This window comes from Mauremys mutica, chromosome 12 (assembly GCF_020497125.1).
Source record: "Mauremys mutica isolate MM-2020 ecotype Southern chromosome 12, ASM2049712v1, whole genome shotgun sequence".
Taxonomy (NCBI): domain Eukaryota; kingdom Metazoa; phylum Chordata; order Testudines; family Geoemydidae; genus Mauremys; species Mauremys mutica.
Genome location: NC_059083.1, coordinates 3,104,388 through 3,120,010, shown reverse-complemented (window position 1 = coordinate 3,120,010; position 15,623 = coordinate 3,104,388). Strand labels below are relative to the sequence as shown.

Here is a 15,623-nt window from a genome sequence, read left to right as displayed (position 1 = left end):
TTCCGTCGCTCACTCACAGGCAGCTTCTCCAGACCTTGAGGCACGTCCGTGGCTCCCCTCTGAGCCCTGCTCACGTTTCAGCCTTTCCGCAGGGCCAACGCCAGGGTTGGACACGGCAGCCAGTGACGCTCTCACCAGGGCCGCGTACAGAGGTGACACCATCTCCCTGCACCTGCCCCATATTCCCCTGTTCTTCTTTGAGTGATTGCTCCTATCCATTCCAGTCAGGTGTGTGCGCCGTGCGTGCACGGCTCTTTGGAAGATTTTTACCCTAGCAACTCCGGCGGGTCGGCTGGCGTGGCGCCGCTATAGCACTGGATATATACCCCAGCCGGCCCGTCCGCTCCTCAGTTCCTTCTTACCGCCCGTGACGGCCGTTGGAACAGTGGAGTGCTCCTTGACCTCCACAACCCTAGCTTCTCTCTGGTTCTTAGTGTAATTTAGTGTGTATAGTTAGATTAGTTAGTTAGTAGTTAAGGGAAATCGGGGGGGCTTAGCCCCTCTTTTTCCCGAATCGGTGCGGGCTCATGCCCAAGGCACCGGGGTTTAAGCCCTGTTCGGCTTGCCAGCGGCCCATGCCGATTGGAGACCCTCACGACTCCTGCCTGCGCTGCCTCGGAGAGTCCCATCGTGCAGATAAGTGCCCGATCTGCAAGTCATTTAAGCCGAGGACAAAGAAAGAGCGAGACTTTAGATTAAAGCAGCTCTTGATGGAGTCGGCACTTAGCCCTACGGTGCCGACACCAGCAGCTCAACAGTCCTCTTCGGTGCGGAGCGCACCAGCGGTCCCAAGCCGTTCCGGCACCGAGACTCTGAAGAAGCAGCAGCCAGCACCGGCGTCCCGGCACCGTTCCCTCTCTCCTGCGAGGAAGCGCAAGCCGGCGCAGGCAACCTCCAAGCCTCCGGCACCGGGGCCGCTCACCCAGCCACCGCCGGCACCTCCGGCACCGACTATGATGGTGCACAAGCCATGCACAGTAACGTTGACTCCGGCACCGCAAGAGCCATCGAGTCCGGTACCACCCTGCTCCCCGGTGCAAACCGTGGTCGAGCTGCCTCTCCCGTCGACGCCAGAAACATTCTCGACGGCAAGAGAACTGATGGCGCTCACAGAGCCATCAGGCCTACAGCCCCCGGCACCGCCAGTGCGGGCTGTGAAGTCAGTGGGCAAGCCGGCCATCATGAGGCCCCCGTCCCCTGACAGACGAGACAGAAGGCGCTCCAGGTCCCGGTCCCGGTCCCGATCCCGGAGACGTTCACCTTCTCGTTGGTCCAGATCCCGGCACCGATCACAATCCCGGTACCGTTCTCCATCTCGGCGCCAGTCGCAGTCCCGGTACCGCTCCACTTCGCGGTACCGGTCGCACTCCCGGAGACGATCCCGGTCCCGGTCACCCGACCGTCGGTACCGCCGGAGATCCGGATCCCGGTACCGCTCCCGGTACCGATCATCGCGCAGCTGCTCCCACTGACGATGATCGCGATCTCGGTCGACCTCCCGGCACCCGCGCAGTCGATGGTCCCGGTCTCGTTCTCAGCACCGCGACGACCGGCACCTTCCAGGGACAGATCGATGGCGCAGTCTCTCAGTGCCTCTGCCCCCCCGTGGCCTTCCCGCCAACCTTCAGTCGCCTCCCAAGCGGGCAGCGGTGGTGATCTCCGCGCCGACCCCCAAGGCCAGGACCACGGACCTCAACAATGGGGCTTCTGGACACCCTGGGCCTATCACGAGGCTCAAGGGGTCCCCGTCACTCAGCAGCCCAGAGCTTCCGACCACAGGGTGCCGGAAGCCACGGTCAGCAGACCTCCTCCATCACCTTTGGGAGAGGAACCGCCGCCACCGGTAGCGGGAGATCATCCCACGCACGCGGAGGCTTCGCAATGCGTGGACGAACCACCTCCGGAAGCCATGGTCCAGGGCCTATCCTCGTCTTCATCACCGGATGAGGCGGTGGCAGAGGCATCGACATCGGGCCCTCCACCAATTGACCTGTGTGCCCACCAGGACCTGCTTCGACGGGTGGCACATGCTATTGACCTCCCTGTCGAGGAGGTCGCGGAGGACGATGACCAGCGTTCTTGGAGCTGAGGTCCCGCTGCAGGTGGCCTTGCCCTTCATTAGGACCATACAGAGAAATGCCAATACAATCTGGCAGTCGCCGGCTTCCATCCCGCCCACCGCTCGAGGGGTGGAACGGAAATACTCGGTTCCCCCCAGCGGGTACGAGTATCTGTACACGCACCCAGCTCCGGACTCCTTAGTGGTACAGTCCGTGAATGACCGGGAGCGCCATGGGCAACTTGCTCCAGCACCAAAATCGAAGGAGGCCCGGAGGATGGATCTTTTGGGCCGGAAGGTCTATTCGGCCGGTGGCCTCCAGCTACGGATTGCCAACCAACTGGCTCTCCTCGGTCGCTATACGTATGACGCCTTGGTCTCACTCTCCAAGTTTACGGAGCTGGTACCAACGACCTCCCGACCGGAATTCTCAGCCCTTATTGAGAAGGGCAAGAAAGCCTCTCGGTCCTCCATCCAGGCCTCTCTGGACTCAGCAGACTCAGGAGCCAGAACCTTGGCCTCGGGAGTGACCATGCGGAGAATTTCCTGGCTGCAGGCCTCCACCTTGCCGCCCGAGGTCCAGTACACATTGCAGGACCTCCCGTTCGACACCAAGGGCCTCTTTTTAAAAAAAAAAAAAAAAAAAACAGACGAGAGGATTCAGACCCTCAAAGATGGGCGAATCGCCATTCGCACCCTGGGCATGCACACGCCGGCTACCCAGCGGAGGTCCTTCCGGCAGCAGCCGTACCGCCCGTTTAGTCAAGGCCGGCCACGGCCTGATAATAGGCGCAGAGGCAGGGTGAGCCACCGTAGACCGTCGGGCAACCAGGGTAATCAGTCCCAAACACCCTCCAAAGCCCCTCAGGGGCCTAAGTCTGTCTTTTGATGGGACGCCCGAGGACAGCCCATCAGTGTCTTCACCGGATCCTTCCCCGTTATTTTGCCACCGTCTTTCCCACTTCCTCCCGGCGTGCTCCCAGATAACAACGGACAACTGGGTACTGCGCACGGTAGAGTCTGGTTACCGCCTTCAATTTGTTTCGCCTCCTCCCTCCCCGTCCCTCTTCAGGGACCCCTCTCACGAGCAATTCCTCTTGCAAGAGGTCGAGACTCTGTTGGGTTTGGGTGCCATAGAGGAGGTGCCGAGCGACATGTGAGGCAGGGGATTTTATTCCCGATATTTCCTAATCCCCAAGGCGAATGGAGGTCTACGATCTATACTAGATCTCCGAGAGCTCAACAGATACCTACTCAAGCTCAAGTTCCGCATGGTAACCCTGGGGACCATCATTCCCTCCCTGGATCCGGGAGACTGGTTTGCCGCCCTCAACATGAAGGACGCGTATTTCCATATCGTGATTTACCCTCCTCATCGGCGCTACCTGCGCTTCGTCATCAACAACACGCACTACCAGTTTACGGTGCTACCCTTCGGCCTGTCCACCGCGCCACGGGTTTTCACCAAGTGCATGGCAGTGGTGGCAGCAGCCCTCCGCCGTCATTGCATACACATGTACCCGTATCTCGACGACTGGCTGGTCCGCGGCCCATCCCGCCAACTGGTAGCGCGTCAAGTGGCCGACATCCTTGCCCTATTTCAGTGTCTCGGACTTCTAATAAATGCAGAGAAGTCCACTTTAGCTCCATCGCAAAGGGTGGAGTTCATCGGAGTGATCCTGGATTCCAATTTGGCCAGGGCCTGCCTCCCTCGACCTCGGCACCAAACTATGGTTTCCCTCGTCTGGAGCCTACAATCCTTTCCCACAACAACGGTGGGAAAGGATTGTAGGCTCGACCCTCGATTCGCTCAACTGGTGGCTGGACCCAGAGGTCGTGTGTGCAGGAGTCCCATTCCGCCCTCCTCGCCTGTCCGTCACCCTGACCACGGATGCCTCGGCGTTGGGATGGGGAGCACACCTCGGCGACCTTCACACCCAAGGTCTCTGGTCGCCCCGAGAGCTCTCCCTCCATATCAATGTCAGGGAGCTGTGGGCGATCCGCTTGGCGTGTCAAACCTTCCACGCCCACCTCCAAGGGCGCTGTGTGGCTGTTTTCACGGACAACACGACAGCGATGTTTTACGTCAACAAACAGGGCGGGGCCCGCTCCTCCCTGCTGTGCACGGAAGCGATGCTCCTTTGGGACTTCTGCATAGCCCACTCGATTCACCTGGTAGCGTCCTTTCTTCCAGGAGTGCAGAACACGCTGGCCGACCGTCTCAGCAGGTCGTTCCTCTCCCACGAGTGGTCCCTTCGTCCGGATGTGGTGCACACAATTTTCCAAAGGTGGGGCTTTCCCCAAATAGACCTGTTTGCCTCCAAAGAGAACAGCAAATGCCACCAGTTCTGCTCCTACCAGGGTCGCTCCCAGGGCTCCCTATCGGACGCTTTTCTCCGCCCCTGGACGGGTCGCCTGCTATATGCCTTCCCTCCGTTTCCCCTTGTGCACCGGGTGCTACTCAAACTGCGGAGGGACAGGGCCCGCCTCATACTCGTTGCTCCGGCCTGTCTGAGACAGTGCTGGTACACTCTGCTGCTCGAGCTTTCAGTATGGGATCCCATTCCCCTCCCATTATGGCCGGACTTGATAACGCAGGACTTCGGCAGGCTTCGCCACCCGGACCTACAGTCCCTCCATCTTACAGCGTGGTGCCTGCGTGGCTGACTCGCGCGGAGCGTGTCTGTTCGGCTGAGGTACAGCAAGTCCTAATGGAAAGCAGGAAGCCTTCCACTCGCTCAACCTACCTCGCAAAATGGAAGCGTTTCACACTCTGGTGCGATCAGAAGGGTCTCGATCCTTTCGCAGTCCCTATTCCTACGATCCTGGACTACCTCTGGTATCTCAAGGAGCAAGGTCTCGCGGTCTCCTCCTTGAAGGTGCACCTGGCGGCCATCTCCGCCTTCCGACCCGGCGTAGGAGAACGGTCCATCTTTTCCAACCAGATGGTTTCCCGCTTCCTTAAGGGCCTAGATCTCTTGTTCCCACCAGTACGGCGTCCTACCCCGTCCTGGGATTTGAACCTAGTTCTAGCCAGGCTCATGGGAGCCCCCTTCGAGCCCTTGGCCACGTGTTCCCTGCTCTATCTATCATGGAAAACGGCTTTTCTCGTCGTTATAACTTCAGCGAGGCGAGTTTCCAAGCTTCATGCCCTAACGGCTGGTCCGCCGTATACCATCTTCCATGCAGACAAGGTGCAGCTTCGGCCACACCTGGCCTTCCTTCCTAAGGTGGTGTCGGCCTTCCATTTGAACCAGGACATTTTTCTCCCGGTCTTTTTCCCGAAGCCACACGCCTCAAGTTGTGAATAACAGCTTCACACCCTCGACGTCCGCAGGGCCCTCGCATTTTACATAGAGCGAACAAAACCCTTCCAGCATTCGCCCCAACTATTCGTGGCGGTTGCCGATCGCATGAAAGGCGAGCCGGTCTCCTCTCAGAGGATTTCCTCCTGGGTAACATCATGTATCCAGACATGTTACGAGCTTGCTCGTGTGCCAGCTAGCTGCCTCACCGCTCACTCTACGAGAGCGCAAGCCTCGTCTGCCGCCTTCCTGGCCCATGTCCCCATTCAGGACATCTGTCGGGCGGCTACCTGGTCTTCTGTTCACACCTTTGCTTCCCACTACGCATTGGTGCAACAATCCAGAGACGATGCAGCCTTCGGCTCCGCAGTCTTGCACTCTGCCACATCTCACTCCGACCCCACCGCCTAGGTAAGGCTTGGGAATCACCTGACTGGAATGCATAGGAGCAATCACTCGAAGAAGAAAAGACGGTTACTCACCGTAGTAACTGTTGTTCTTCGAGATGTGTTGCTCCTATCCATTCCAGACCCGCCCTCCTTCCCCACTGTCGGAGTAGCCGGCAAGAAGGAACGGAGGAGCGGATGGGCCGGCTGGGGTATATATTCGGCGCCATGGCGGCGCCACTCCACGGGGCACCAGCCGGCCCACCGGAGTTGCTAGGGTAAAAATGTTCCGAAGAGCCGTGCACGCGCGGCGCGCACACCTACATGGAATGGATAGGAGCAACACATCTCGAAGAACCACAGTTACTACGGTGAGTAACCGTCTTTTCCTACAGCCCAGGGTCACACCTACCCCCCAAGACACAGCACAGCCCTGGGAGCTCACGTTCGTTGGGTTCTGACTTGACCCCCACATCGTGTTCAGGGTCTCTGCATCTCAGAATATAGCCCACCTAACCCCCATCCTCAGTTCCTGGTTGTCCAGCCTGGCCCTGGCTGTGTGAAAACACGCGTGAATGGGCCCAGCTCCCTGCATGCCCCAGCTCGCTGTGTGTAACTGACCCGTCCCAGCATCACTGCCCAGCCTCGGTGTCCTTGCAGACGCGCCCCATGGTGGGGTTACATCGTCTCTCGGCTCACCCAGCTACTGACTAGCTCGGCCCTGCCAGACCCCACTGGAAGCAGCCCCCCAAGCTGTGTGCCCACCCCCCCCACCCCTACTGGAAGCAGCCGCCCCCCCCCAGCCGTGCCCCCACTGGAAACAGCGCCCCCCCCTCCCCTGCCACACGCCCAGGCCCCCAGGGCCTCCCCAACTGGTAGAAGCCCAGGGCCGGTGTCTGGAGCTGCCTAAAGGGACCTGGGACCATTTTCCCAGGGGCAGCTGGATGGTGGCAGCCAATGGGAACACGCACGAGGCTGGACCGAGGCTCCGGCGGCCAATGGGAGAGCTTGGCTGGTTGGTGGTGTTATTGGCGGATTGGAGCAGCCAATCGCTGCTGGTGGGAGCCGGGGGTGGGGCGGGGTCTCTTAGCTTGTGCCAGGGAAGGGGTGCGAGGAAGCTGGGCTACGGCTCAGTGCCACGTTCGGGGGGGGGAGAGGAGGGGATCTGCCCTTTGTGTCATGGTGACCCCAGCCTGGGGGACGTCACCGCAGCCCCCAGACAGGCCAGTGTCTCTCTGCAGCTGCTCGCCCTGCGGGGTTCAGTCCTGGGGAGCCTGGCCCATGAGCCCTGCCCTGCTCCTGGGCTCCCGGCCATGGGACGAGCTCAGAGTGCTCCATGGACCATCCCTCTGCCCCCGAGCCTCCCGCACCGACCCAGGGGAGAACGGCCACATTTCACACAAGGGGAAAAGGAGGCAGAGGAAGATAATTTACCCAAGGGCATGCGGCAAGTCAGAGTCAGCAATGGGAATAGAACCCTGGAGTCCTGACTCCCAGCCCCCCTGCTCTAACCCACCAGCCCCCACTCCGCTTCCAGAGCTGGGAGAGAACCCAGGAGTCCTGGCTCCTTCCTTACCTCTCATACCAAACTCCCAGTGTAACCTGGTGCCCCTGGACAGACTGTGGCTGGGCTGGGATAACACAGGCTGCCGCGGGCACGGCCTAGACTGACCAGATTTTAAATCAGGATAAAAAACTCAGGAACGTCCCAAACCCACGTTATTGCTCCCCAGCCATGGGCCCAATCCCACCCCACAGGGACCCCATTGACCGGGAATGGCCAAATCAGGCCCAAAGCCTTCTGGGTAATGGCTGGAGGGGCTTTACCTGGGGTGACTGACAGCAGCCGCTGGCCAATAGGGGCCGGGCTTGGGGCCCAATCCAGCGCCCACTGGAGTCAAGAGAAACCTTCCCCATGACGGCAGTGGGGTTTGGATCAGCCCCATGGGCCCTGCTGCCCCCGACAAGGGGGCGACCCCCATTCCCACCCCACGGGGCAGCAGCCCTCTCCCTGCATAGGCTCCCCCATCCCAAGCACAGAGTGGGCGCAGGGACAACCGGAGGCACCGGCTCCCCAGTGAGTCTCTAACGGGTTGGATGTCACGGTTACGGGTCCGGGGGGCTCCTGCCGGGGTACAGCAGCTGGCACCGACGGGAGCGGAGCAGGGACGCTGGGGGCAGCAGGAGGGGAGGGGGCTGTGCGAGTGGGTCCCACGAAGGCACCGGGCGGATTCGAGGGCTCTGACTCCTCCCTGTGTTTATCTGAAAGGCAAAGAGGGTCAGTTACCAGGAGCCCTGGGCCCCAACATGAGACTGGCAGGGATCAGGGTCACTCCCCAGCACCCCCAGGGACTCTCCCATTAATACAGGGGGTGCTGTGTCGGGGAGGGGCTGTGGCTGGCTGGTGGGGCCCAGCGGGTGGGGGGTCTCCCCAGTGGGTGCTGGGTGGGCCCAGGGGCTGCGGGTGCAGCGGGTGCCTCCCCAGGCAGCGGCTACTCACAGGGGGCCCCGCGGGTTGCGGGCGGCGTTCATCTTCATCCCCTTGACGATGAGGATGGTGCCCACAATGATGCCGACGATGCCCATGGCCAGGCCCAGGGCGCACACCAGGGTCTCTGTGGTCTCGGGGACGGGGCTGGGCACCTGGGCTTCTGGAGAGAGGAGGAGGAGAAGCCCATGGAGTGAAGAGGGCTGTTCCTGTCCCTCCCTCCCAGAGCTGGGATAGAACCCAGGAGTCCTGGCTCCCAGCCCACCCTGCTCTAGCCACCAGCCCCCACTCCCCTCCCAGAGCCAGGAGAGAACCCAGGAGTCCTGGCTCCCAGCCCCCCTGCTCTGACCACCAGTCCCCACTCCCCTCCCAGAGATGGGGAGAGAACCCAGGAGTCCTGGCTCCCAGCCCCGCCACTCTAACCACCAGCCCCCACTCCCCTCCCCGAGCCGGGATAGAACCCAGGAGTCCTGGCTCCCAGCCCTGTGCCCAGCAGGGTCCCCGGGCGCCCCGGCCTCACCCCAGTGCTTCGTGAAGGTCTCGGCCAGCCCCCCGTGCTCCACCCGGCAGTCGTAGAAGTCGCCCTGGCTGGGGAGGAAGGGCAGGTAGGAGAACTTGCGGAAGGAGTTGTCTTGGCGGGGGTAGAAGTCGGTCTCGGAGACGCCCTCGGTCACCTCCTGCCCGTTCTTCAGCCACGTCACACTGAGCACCGGCGGGGAGAACTTGTCCGCGAAGCAGATCAGGACGTTGGGCTCCCCCAGCTCCACGGGGTCTTCGGGGAACACGGTCACCTCAGGGGGCACTGGGGAGACAGGGGTCAGTGGGTCCCATTGCCTGCCCCTGAGCCAGCCAGTCCCCGCCCTGGAGCCGGATCGGAGCCAGCGCCCCCTAGAGGGGAAAGGCCCCGTGCCCCATTCCCCACCCCCCTGAGCCAGCCAGTCCCCGCCCTGGGGCCGGATTGGAGCCAGCGCCCCCCAGAGGGGACAGGCCCCTGCCCCATTCCCTGCCCCCCTGAGCCAGCCAGTCCCTGGTGCTCACGCTCCAGCTCAGGGTCTCTCCCCAGGACTGTGGGGGCGTCACCGGGGCCGTCCCAGCTCCCTGCACTGACGGCTCATGGGGCACCAGGGGCAGGGGAGAGAATCCCTCAGGGGCAGGGCCTGGCGCTGGGCAGGGGCCATGAACAGCCCTCGGCAAAGGAGCTGCCCTGGGCCCCCAGCCTGGAGGGTGAGAACTGCCCGGGCCCCCTGCCCTGCAGAGCCCTGGCCCGGCTGACTGGCCCCCGGAGCCCTCCAGGGGCTGGGGGCGGGAGCTGAGTGGGGAGTCGCAGTAGGTGGGCATGGGGAGGGACGGGTCCCAGGAGGGTGCCTGGCAGGGAAAATGTCCCACCGTTCTCAGCCCGTGTGCGGTTGGACCTCTTGATCAGGATCTCCAGGTTGTTCTTGGTTATGGCGATGTTGCGCAGGGCGCCCTGCGCCTCGTAGCTGGTGAACTTGCTGAAGTCGGGCAGGCGCCAGACGGTCTCCTTCCTCTCCAGGTCCACGTGGAAGGTCTCATCCTGGTCGAACTCCTGCATGTACTCCCCGGACCCCTGCTGGGATCGGTCCATGCGCTGGTAGAACTCCGCCTGGGAGATCACGTGATCCACTGCGGGGAGACGGGCATCCCCATCAGCACCCACACCAGCCCCTCCCCTGGGATACAGGGTCTCTGATCTCTTCCCCTGGGGCCACAGCCCCCGGCCGTGACCCTGGCACTGGGGCGCCCCGGTGTGAGGGGAAAGTGGGTGCAGGGACCCAGGGACCCTGGTATTATGCTGGGGAGACATTAAAGCTGCGCTGGGGGGTCAGACACACTCCAGGAGGGGGAGGGGGTCTATCTCAGGGCTGAGGCTGGGATCCCCCAGGGCCCAAGGGAGTTGGGCACCTGCATCCTAGGGAGTCGTTCGCTGACCCCAGCTCGCCCGGCAGGATCTTACCGAGCGACTGCAGAGGAGGGAACCCGCCACCACCAGCAGAGGAGAGTCGGCCCCACAGAGCCCTCCCCCGCCCCCCCGGCACCGTGGGTCTGAGCCCTGGGGGGATGGGGACAATGGGGCCAGGCCGGGGAGCGGGGCCAGGGACTCCCTGCTCTGCACAGACGCACTCACTGCTCAGCAGGGTCTGGCCCTGGCGCGGCTCTTTGGGGAATGTTCCCCCACCCCCCCTGTGCCTGGCACCCCCCTGGGGGGATCAGGCCCCGAGTCCCTGTGGGGGAAGGGGGCTGCACCCCTAGGGCAGGGCTGTGTCGTACCCAAACCACAGTCACTTCCCCGCAATCCCTCTGCTGCCCCCGCACCAGCCTCCCCTCCCCTGCTGGCATGGAGGTGAGACCCTCCTCCCTGCAGCCCTCACCCTGCCCAGATCAGCCCCCCATTCCTGCCTGCCAACCCCATCCCCTCACCACTAGGGGGTGAGACCCTCCTCCCCGCATCCCCCACCCCCAGTCTGGCTCCCCTCCCCCCCCCCCCCGTACCTGTCACTGCCCCGGTGCCCGGCAGGGCCAGCAGGGTGAGCAGGGCCAGCTGGGCCATGGGGACGCCCCGTCCTGCGCCCATCTCCTCTCCCCGGCACTGGGCTGGGCATGGGGCCGGCAGCACTAGGGGGCCGGGCGTGGGGGGCACATGTCACACCCTGGGGCGGGGGCAGCACCCAGCATTGGCCAGGGGAGCCTGTCCCAGGGGCCCGCACCCAATGGCAGAAATCCCTGCACCGATCAGGCTGTTACCGGGCAGAGCAGCAGCGCTGAGCCTCGCTGAGAGGGGAGATGGAGAAATACTGTACGCCAGCTCCCGGGGCTGGGGCTGCACGGTGGGGCCTGGAGCAGGGCGGCTCTGACCCCCCTGGTATGGACGCGGCGCTGGCAGGGGGGGGTGTCACACCCTGGACCCGCAGAGCTCTGCTGGGAGACGCATTAAGTGCAGACCAGGCCATGAAAGGGGTTTGGTGGGGATCATTCATGCAGTTGGGTAGGGCCCTATCAAATTCACAGCTGTGAAAAATGCATCACGGACCATGAACTCTGTCTAGGATAGGGTGGTAATGGTAAAAGTACACAAAAGACCAGATTTCACAGGGGAGACCACCGTGTCTCAGACTGGAGAGCCCAACCCAAAAGGGGATCGATCACAGGGGGGTCGCGAGATTATTATAGGGGGTTGTGGTGTTGCCACCCTGACTTCTGCGATGCCTTCAGAGCTGGGTGGTCAGAGAGCGGCTGCTGCTGGCCAAGTACCCAGCTCTGAAGGCAGCAGCGCAGAAGTAAGGGTAGCAATACCGCACCCCCTACAATAACCTGCCAATCCCCCACAACTCCCTGTTGGGTCAGAACCCCCACAGTCACAACACCCTGAAATTTCAGATTTTTAAATCCTATGGCTGTGAAATTGCCCCAGATGGACAATGAATTTGGTAGGACCCTGGAGCCTTTCCCCTCTGGGGGGCACCGGCTCCGATCTGGCCCCAGAGCAGAGGCCTGGCTGGCCCCGAGGGCAGGGGAAGGGACAGAAGCTCTGTACCTCTAGAAGCTGCCGGCTCCAATCTGCTGTTAGTGACCAAACTCCCTCCCCCCAGGTCTGTCCTGGGCCTGTGTGGGGCACGTTGGTCCCTGTCCCCTGCCCAAACCTGCCTCCCGCTCCATGGCGCCAACTCACCCATCCCCCCACGCTCTGGGTGTTCACACTGCCCCCAGCAGGAGGGGCCGGGCGCTGGAGGGGCCAGAGAGGGGCTGGCCTGGGACCCAGGAGCCCTGGGGTCATTCCCGGCCCTGCCACAGACTGTGTGTGACCCTGGGCCAGTCACTGACTCCTCTGGGCCTCCCCCCCCAGCTGGGCCGCGGGGACACTGGCCCGGCCCTGCCCCACGGGGTGGGGGGTGAATGCAGCAGAGAGGGGGAGGGGCTCAGAGGGGGGGGAGGGGAAGCTCAGAACTTTTCTCTGTGGGGCCAGCCCCAAACCTTCCCGAGACTAAATTTACCCCCCAACAAACCAGCAACCCGCCCCACACCCGTCCTGCCCCAGCCGGCAGCAGAGGGTCGAGGCACCGGGGAAGGGGACGGAAGGTCCCAGGCCCATTGCTGGGGGCCCTGCTCTGGGGGGGGCTGGTCCCTGGGCCGGCCCCGCTCTCCAGCTGCCCCGGGGCCATGGCAGGCGCCGGGCGAGTCCTGCAGCCCGACCCCAGGCCCTGCTCTGCCCCCTGCGAGGGAGAAGTAGGGAACCGAGCCCTGCTGGGGCCGGCTCTGCCTGGCGACTGATGATGCTGCCAAGCACTGATGCTGCCTGGCCCCTGGCCTGGGGGTGCCCAATCCCCGGGGCCGTGGGCAGCGTCCCGGGGCTGGTGCTCGGAGCTGGGCAGAGAAGGTCTCAGTCTGGGGGGTCCCGAGGAGTTTCCAGGTCTCTCCCTCCTGAGCAGCGATGGGGGCGGGTCGGATCCTGGGGGCCGGTAGCCGCTGGGCTGGGGCTCTGCTGGTGACACTGACGGTGCTGAGAACCCACCTGGCTCATTGCACGGAGCCCCCAGGTGAGCAGAGACCCCAGCGCCCCGGGGAGCCCCGTCCTGGGCAGCGCTGGGTGTATCGGGGGGGAGGGGGGTCAGACCTCGGCGCCCCGGGGAGCCCCGTCCTGGGCAGCGCTGGGTGTATCCGGGGGGAGGTCAGACCCCAGCACCCCGGGGAGCCCCGTCCTGGGCAGCGCTGGGTGTATCCAGGGGGTCAGACCCCAGCGCCCCGGGGAGCCCCGTCCTGGGCAGCGCTGGGTGTATCGGGGGGGGGGTCAGACCCCAGCGCCCCGGGGAGCCCCGTCCTGGGCAGGTGCTGGTGTCTTCCCCCGGCCCGCTCAGTGTCTCTACCCCTGTCCCCGGCACCGTCTCTGCCCTACACTCCCCGCGTGTGTTACCGCCACCCCCACCCCGCCGCCCACGGCCCTGCCTGCCCGCCGCGCTCCCCCGGGCCTGGGAGGGGTTATGGGCGGTGGGGGGGTCCGGCGGTTCCGGCTCCGATCCCGGGGGCAGCTGGGGGGTGTCTGAGCCGAGCCCGTTCCCCTCCCAGGGCGGTTCCTGCACCAGTTCAAGGCTGAGTGTCAGTACACCAACGGCACCGAGCGGGTCCGGTTCCTGCACCGCTACATCTACGACCGGCAGCAGATCGTGCACTTCGACAGTGACGTGGGGGTGTTCGAGGCGGACACGGAGCTGGGGCGGCCGGACGCCGAGTACTGGAACAGCCAGCCCGAGCTCCTGGCGTACAAACGGGCTTCGGTGGACCGGTTCTGCCGGAACAACTACGGGGCGTGGACGCCTTTCACCGTCAACCGGAGAGGTGAGTGCGGGGGGGTCCGGACACACTGCCCCCCCCCCCCCGGTTATCTCCGTGGTCCCAACCTGGGCCAGAGACGGGGGTGGGAGGGGCTGAGAGGGTCCTGCGGCCGGGGGAGCGGGGAGAGGGCGGGGCCCGGGGACCAGGAGCCGGCGGGGGGCGGGGGTCACTCAGCGGCGGGGGCGGAGAGGGGAGGGGTCACGGGGCGGTGTCTCCTCCCATCCCCCCGCCGCCCCCGGGTCTGGCTGCGGCGCCCCCTCTCTGCAGGGAGCGGAGCCCCGCCCGGGTCAGTCTCTGGGCGGGTGTGTGACTGTTACAGGTGTGAGAGCAGCCTCTGGTCCCTGGGCTGAGACCCCGTCTCCCTGCACCCTGAGGGTCAGCCGGTCCCTGGCTCTGTCCCCATGGGGGTGACAGGACACGACTCCCCTCAGGCCCTTTCTGCCGGAGCCTGGAACACTTGGGGGGCTGGGCCCTTTCCCTGGGAGTGGGGTGTCACTTGTTCTCTCTGAGCCCTGCTCTGTCTCCAGCCCCCCTCTCATTCTCTTCCCCCAGTTCAGCCCAAGGTGAAAGTTTCCCCCACGAAATCGGGGTCCCAGCTCCACTCCCACCTGCTGGTTTGCTCGGTGACGGGGTTTTACCCCGGGGGGATCGAGATCCAGTGGCTGAAGAACGGGCAGGAGCAGACGGCCGGGGTGGTGTCCACGGAGCTGCTCCAGAACGGAGACTGGACCTTCCAGATCCTGGTGATGCTGGAGATGAGCCCCTGGCGCGGGGACGTCTACACCTGCCAGGTGGAGCACGTCAGCCTGCGGGGGCCCCTCGCCGTGCACTGGGGTAAGAGCCTCTGGCTGTGGGGCGGCCCCTGATCCCGCAGGGGCACCCCTCGGGGGATGGGCCTGGGGCAGAGCCCCACCCCTGGGCAGAGAGCAGGGATGTGACCCCCCCAGCCTGCCCCCCCTCACAGCAGCACTGGGCCCTGGGGAGTGAGACTGAGCGCACATTTCTACAGCCCCCCCAGCCCCCAGCACTACCCAGCCTGAGCCTCCAGCCAACACAGGGCCCCCCACCCCCACTGCAATGCAGCCCCCTCTGGGGTGGGGCACAGCCGCTGTTTAACAGCCCCACAGCAGCACAGACCTGCAGTTTGGGACAGGAAGTGAAGGGGAATCCCGTGTCTCAGGGACACTCAGGGGATCCCCCTCATTCCCTCAGTGCCTCAGCCCCCGTCCCTGGCCCCCTCCACAGGGATTTGCTCTCACACTTGGGGGCGGGTCTCACTCCACAGGGGGGAAGCAGCTGGGAAAGGCCCCAGGGCTGGGCAGGACACAGCCCTGAGCGCTGGTCCCTGGGGCCCATCACCCTCCCATGCCCCAGCCAGAGCAGCCCCCAGGAGGGGACCGAGGGCGTCTCCCGACCCCTCCAGCCAGCCCCCGGGCCCAGCCAGCGACTGTCCTGCAGCGGAACGAGAGGCTGGGCCGAGCCCCGGCCCGTTTGTCCTGCCCCTGGATGCCTGTGCTGGAAATGCTCATTGCACCAGGCTGATGAACCCCAAGGGGATGTGGCTCTGCTGGGGGTTGGGCAGCGCAGGGTCTGCCAAGGGCCCCATGGCCCCGTAGCTTGGGGGAGTCTCTGAGCAGGACCAGGACGGAGGGGACAGGGAGCCAGGACAGAATCTGCTGAGATGGACCAAAGGCATCTCCAAGGCATCCCCTTCCTCCCCGGCTGCTCCTTGCCCCAGCCGCCAGTCAGGGAGCATCCTCCTTCCCGTCTGCCTGGCCTGGGCAGCGGCCGAGGGAGCTCAGGAGCCCGTCTCTGCTGTCCGTGCCACGCCCCAGCCACCTGCACAGCCAGGGGGAGCAGCTGCAGGAAACATTTTCACTCCCACTGTTGATGCCATGTGGTGGGGCTGGCCCATGTGCAGTGCAGCTGGCGTGTCGGTGCTCTGTGGGCATGGAGCACGCTCAGTGCACATGGGAGCTCCATAGAATTTAGCTGGTACACGCTCACAAATCTCTACCGAGCCTGTGCACAGGGGCGGC

At 64.2% G+C, this 15,623-nt stretch overlaps 3 protein-coding genes across 6 annotated transcripts in view; 2 read left to right on the top strand and 1 right to left on the bottom strand.

Annotated features, from left to right (window-relative positions):
* LOC123345793 (endothelial zinc finger protein induced by tumor necrosis factor alpha-like) overlaps positions 1-15,623 on the top strand; it is a 1,203,704-nt gene that overhangs the window by 400,597 nt on the left and 787,484 nt on the right. The window lies entirely within an intron of this gene.
* LOC123346432 (HLA class II histocompatibility antigen, DR alpha chain-like) lies at positions 7,428-10,879 on the bottom strand. 2 transcript variants are annotated; one of them, XM_044983826.1, is made up of 5 exons: positions 10,750-10,879; positions 9,625-9,882; positions 8,759-9,040; positions 8,251-8,401; positions 7,428-8,012 (listed from the first exon to the last, which is right to left on the bottom strand). In XM_044983826.1, the coding sequence occupies exons 1-5, from the start codon at positions 10,829-10,831 to the stop codon at positions 8,009-8,011; spliced, it is 777 nt and encodes a 258-aa protein (XP_044839761.1). In that variant the 5' UTR covers positions 10,832-10,879; the 3' UTR covers positions 7,428-8,008. The 2 variants fall into 2 exon arrangements, with proteins under 2 accessions (XP_044839761.1, XP_044839762.1); XM_044983827.1 differs by lacking the exon at positions 7,428-8,012 and having other exon boundaries at positions 8,247-8,401.
* The window catches only part of LOC123346425 (DLA class II histocompatibility antigen, DR-1 beta chain-like), a 42,012-nt gene continuing 39,002 nt past the window's right edge, over positions 12,614-15,623 (top strand). For all 3 annotated transcript variants that reach the window (XM_044983817.1, XM_044983818.1, XM_044983816.1), the window contains exons 1-3: positions 12,614-12,791; positions 13,318-13,587; positions 14,137-14,418. In XM_044983817.1, coding sequence (XP_044839752.1) covers positions 12,686-12,791; positions 13,318-13,587; positions 14,137-14,418 — 658 coding nt within the window. In that variant the 5' untranslated portion in view covers positions 12,614-12,685. The remainder of the gene's footprint in view (positions 12,792-13,317; positions 13,588-14,136; positions 14,419-15,623) is intronic.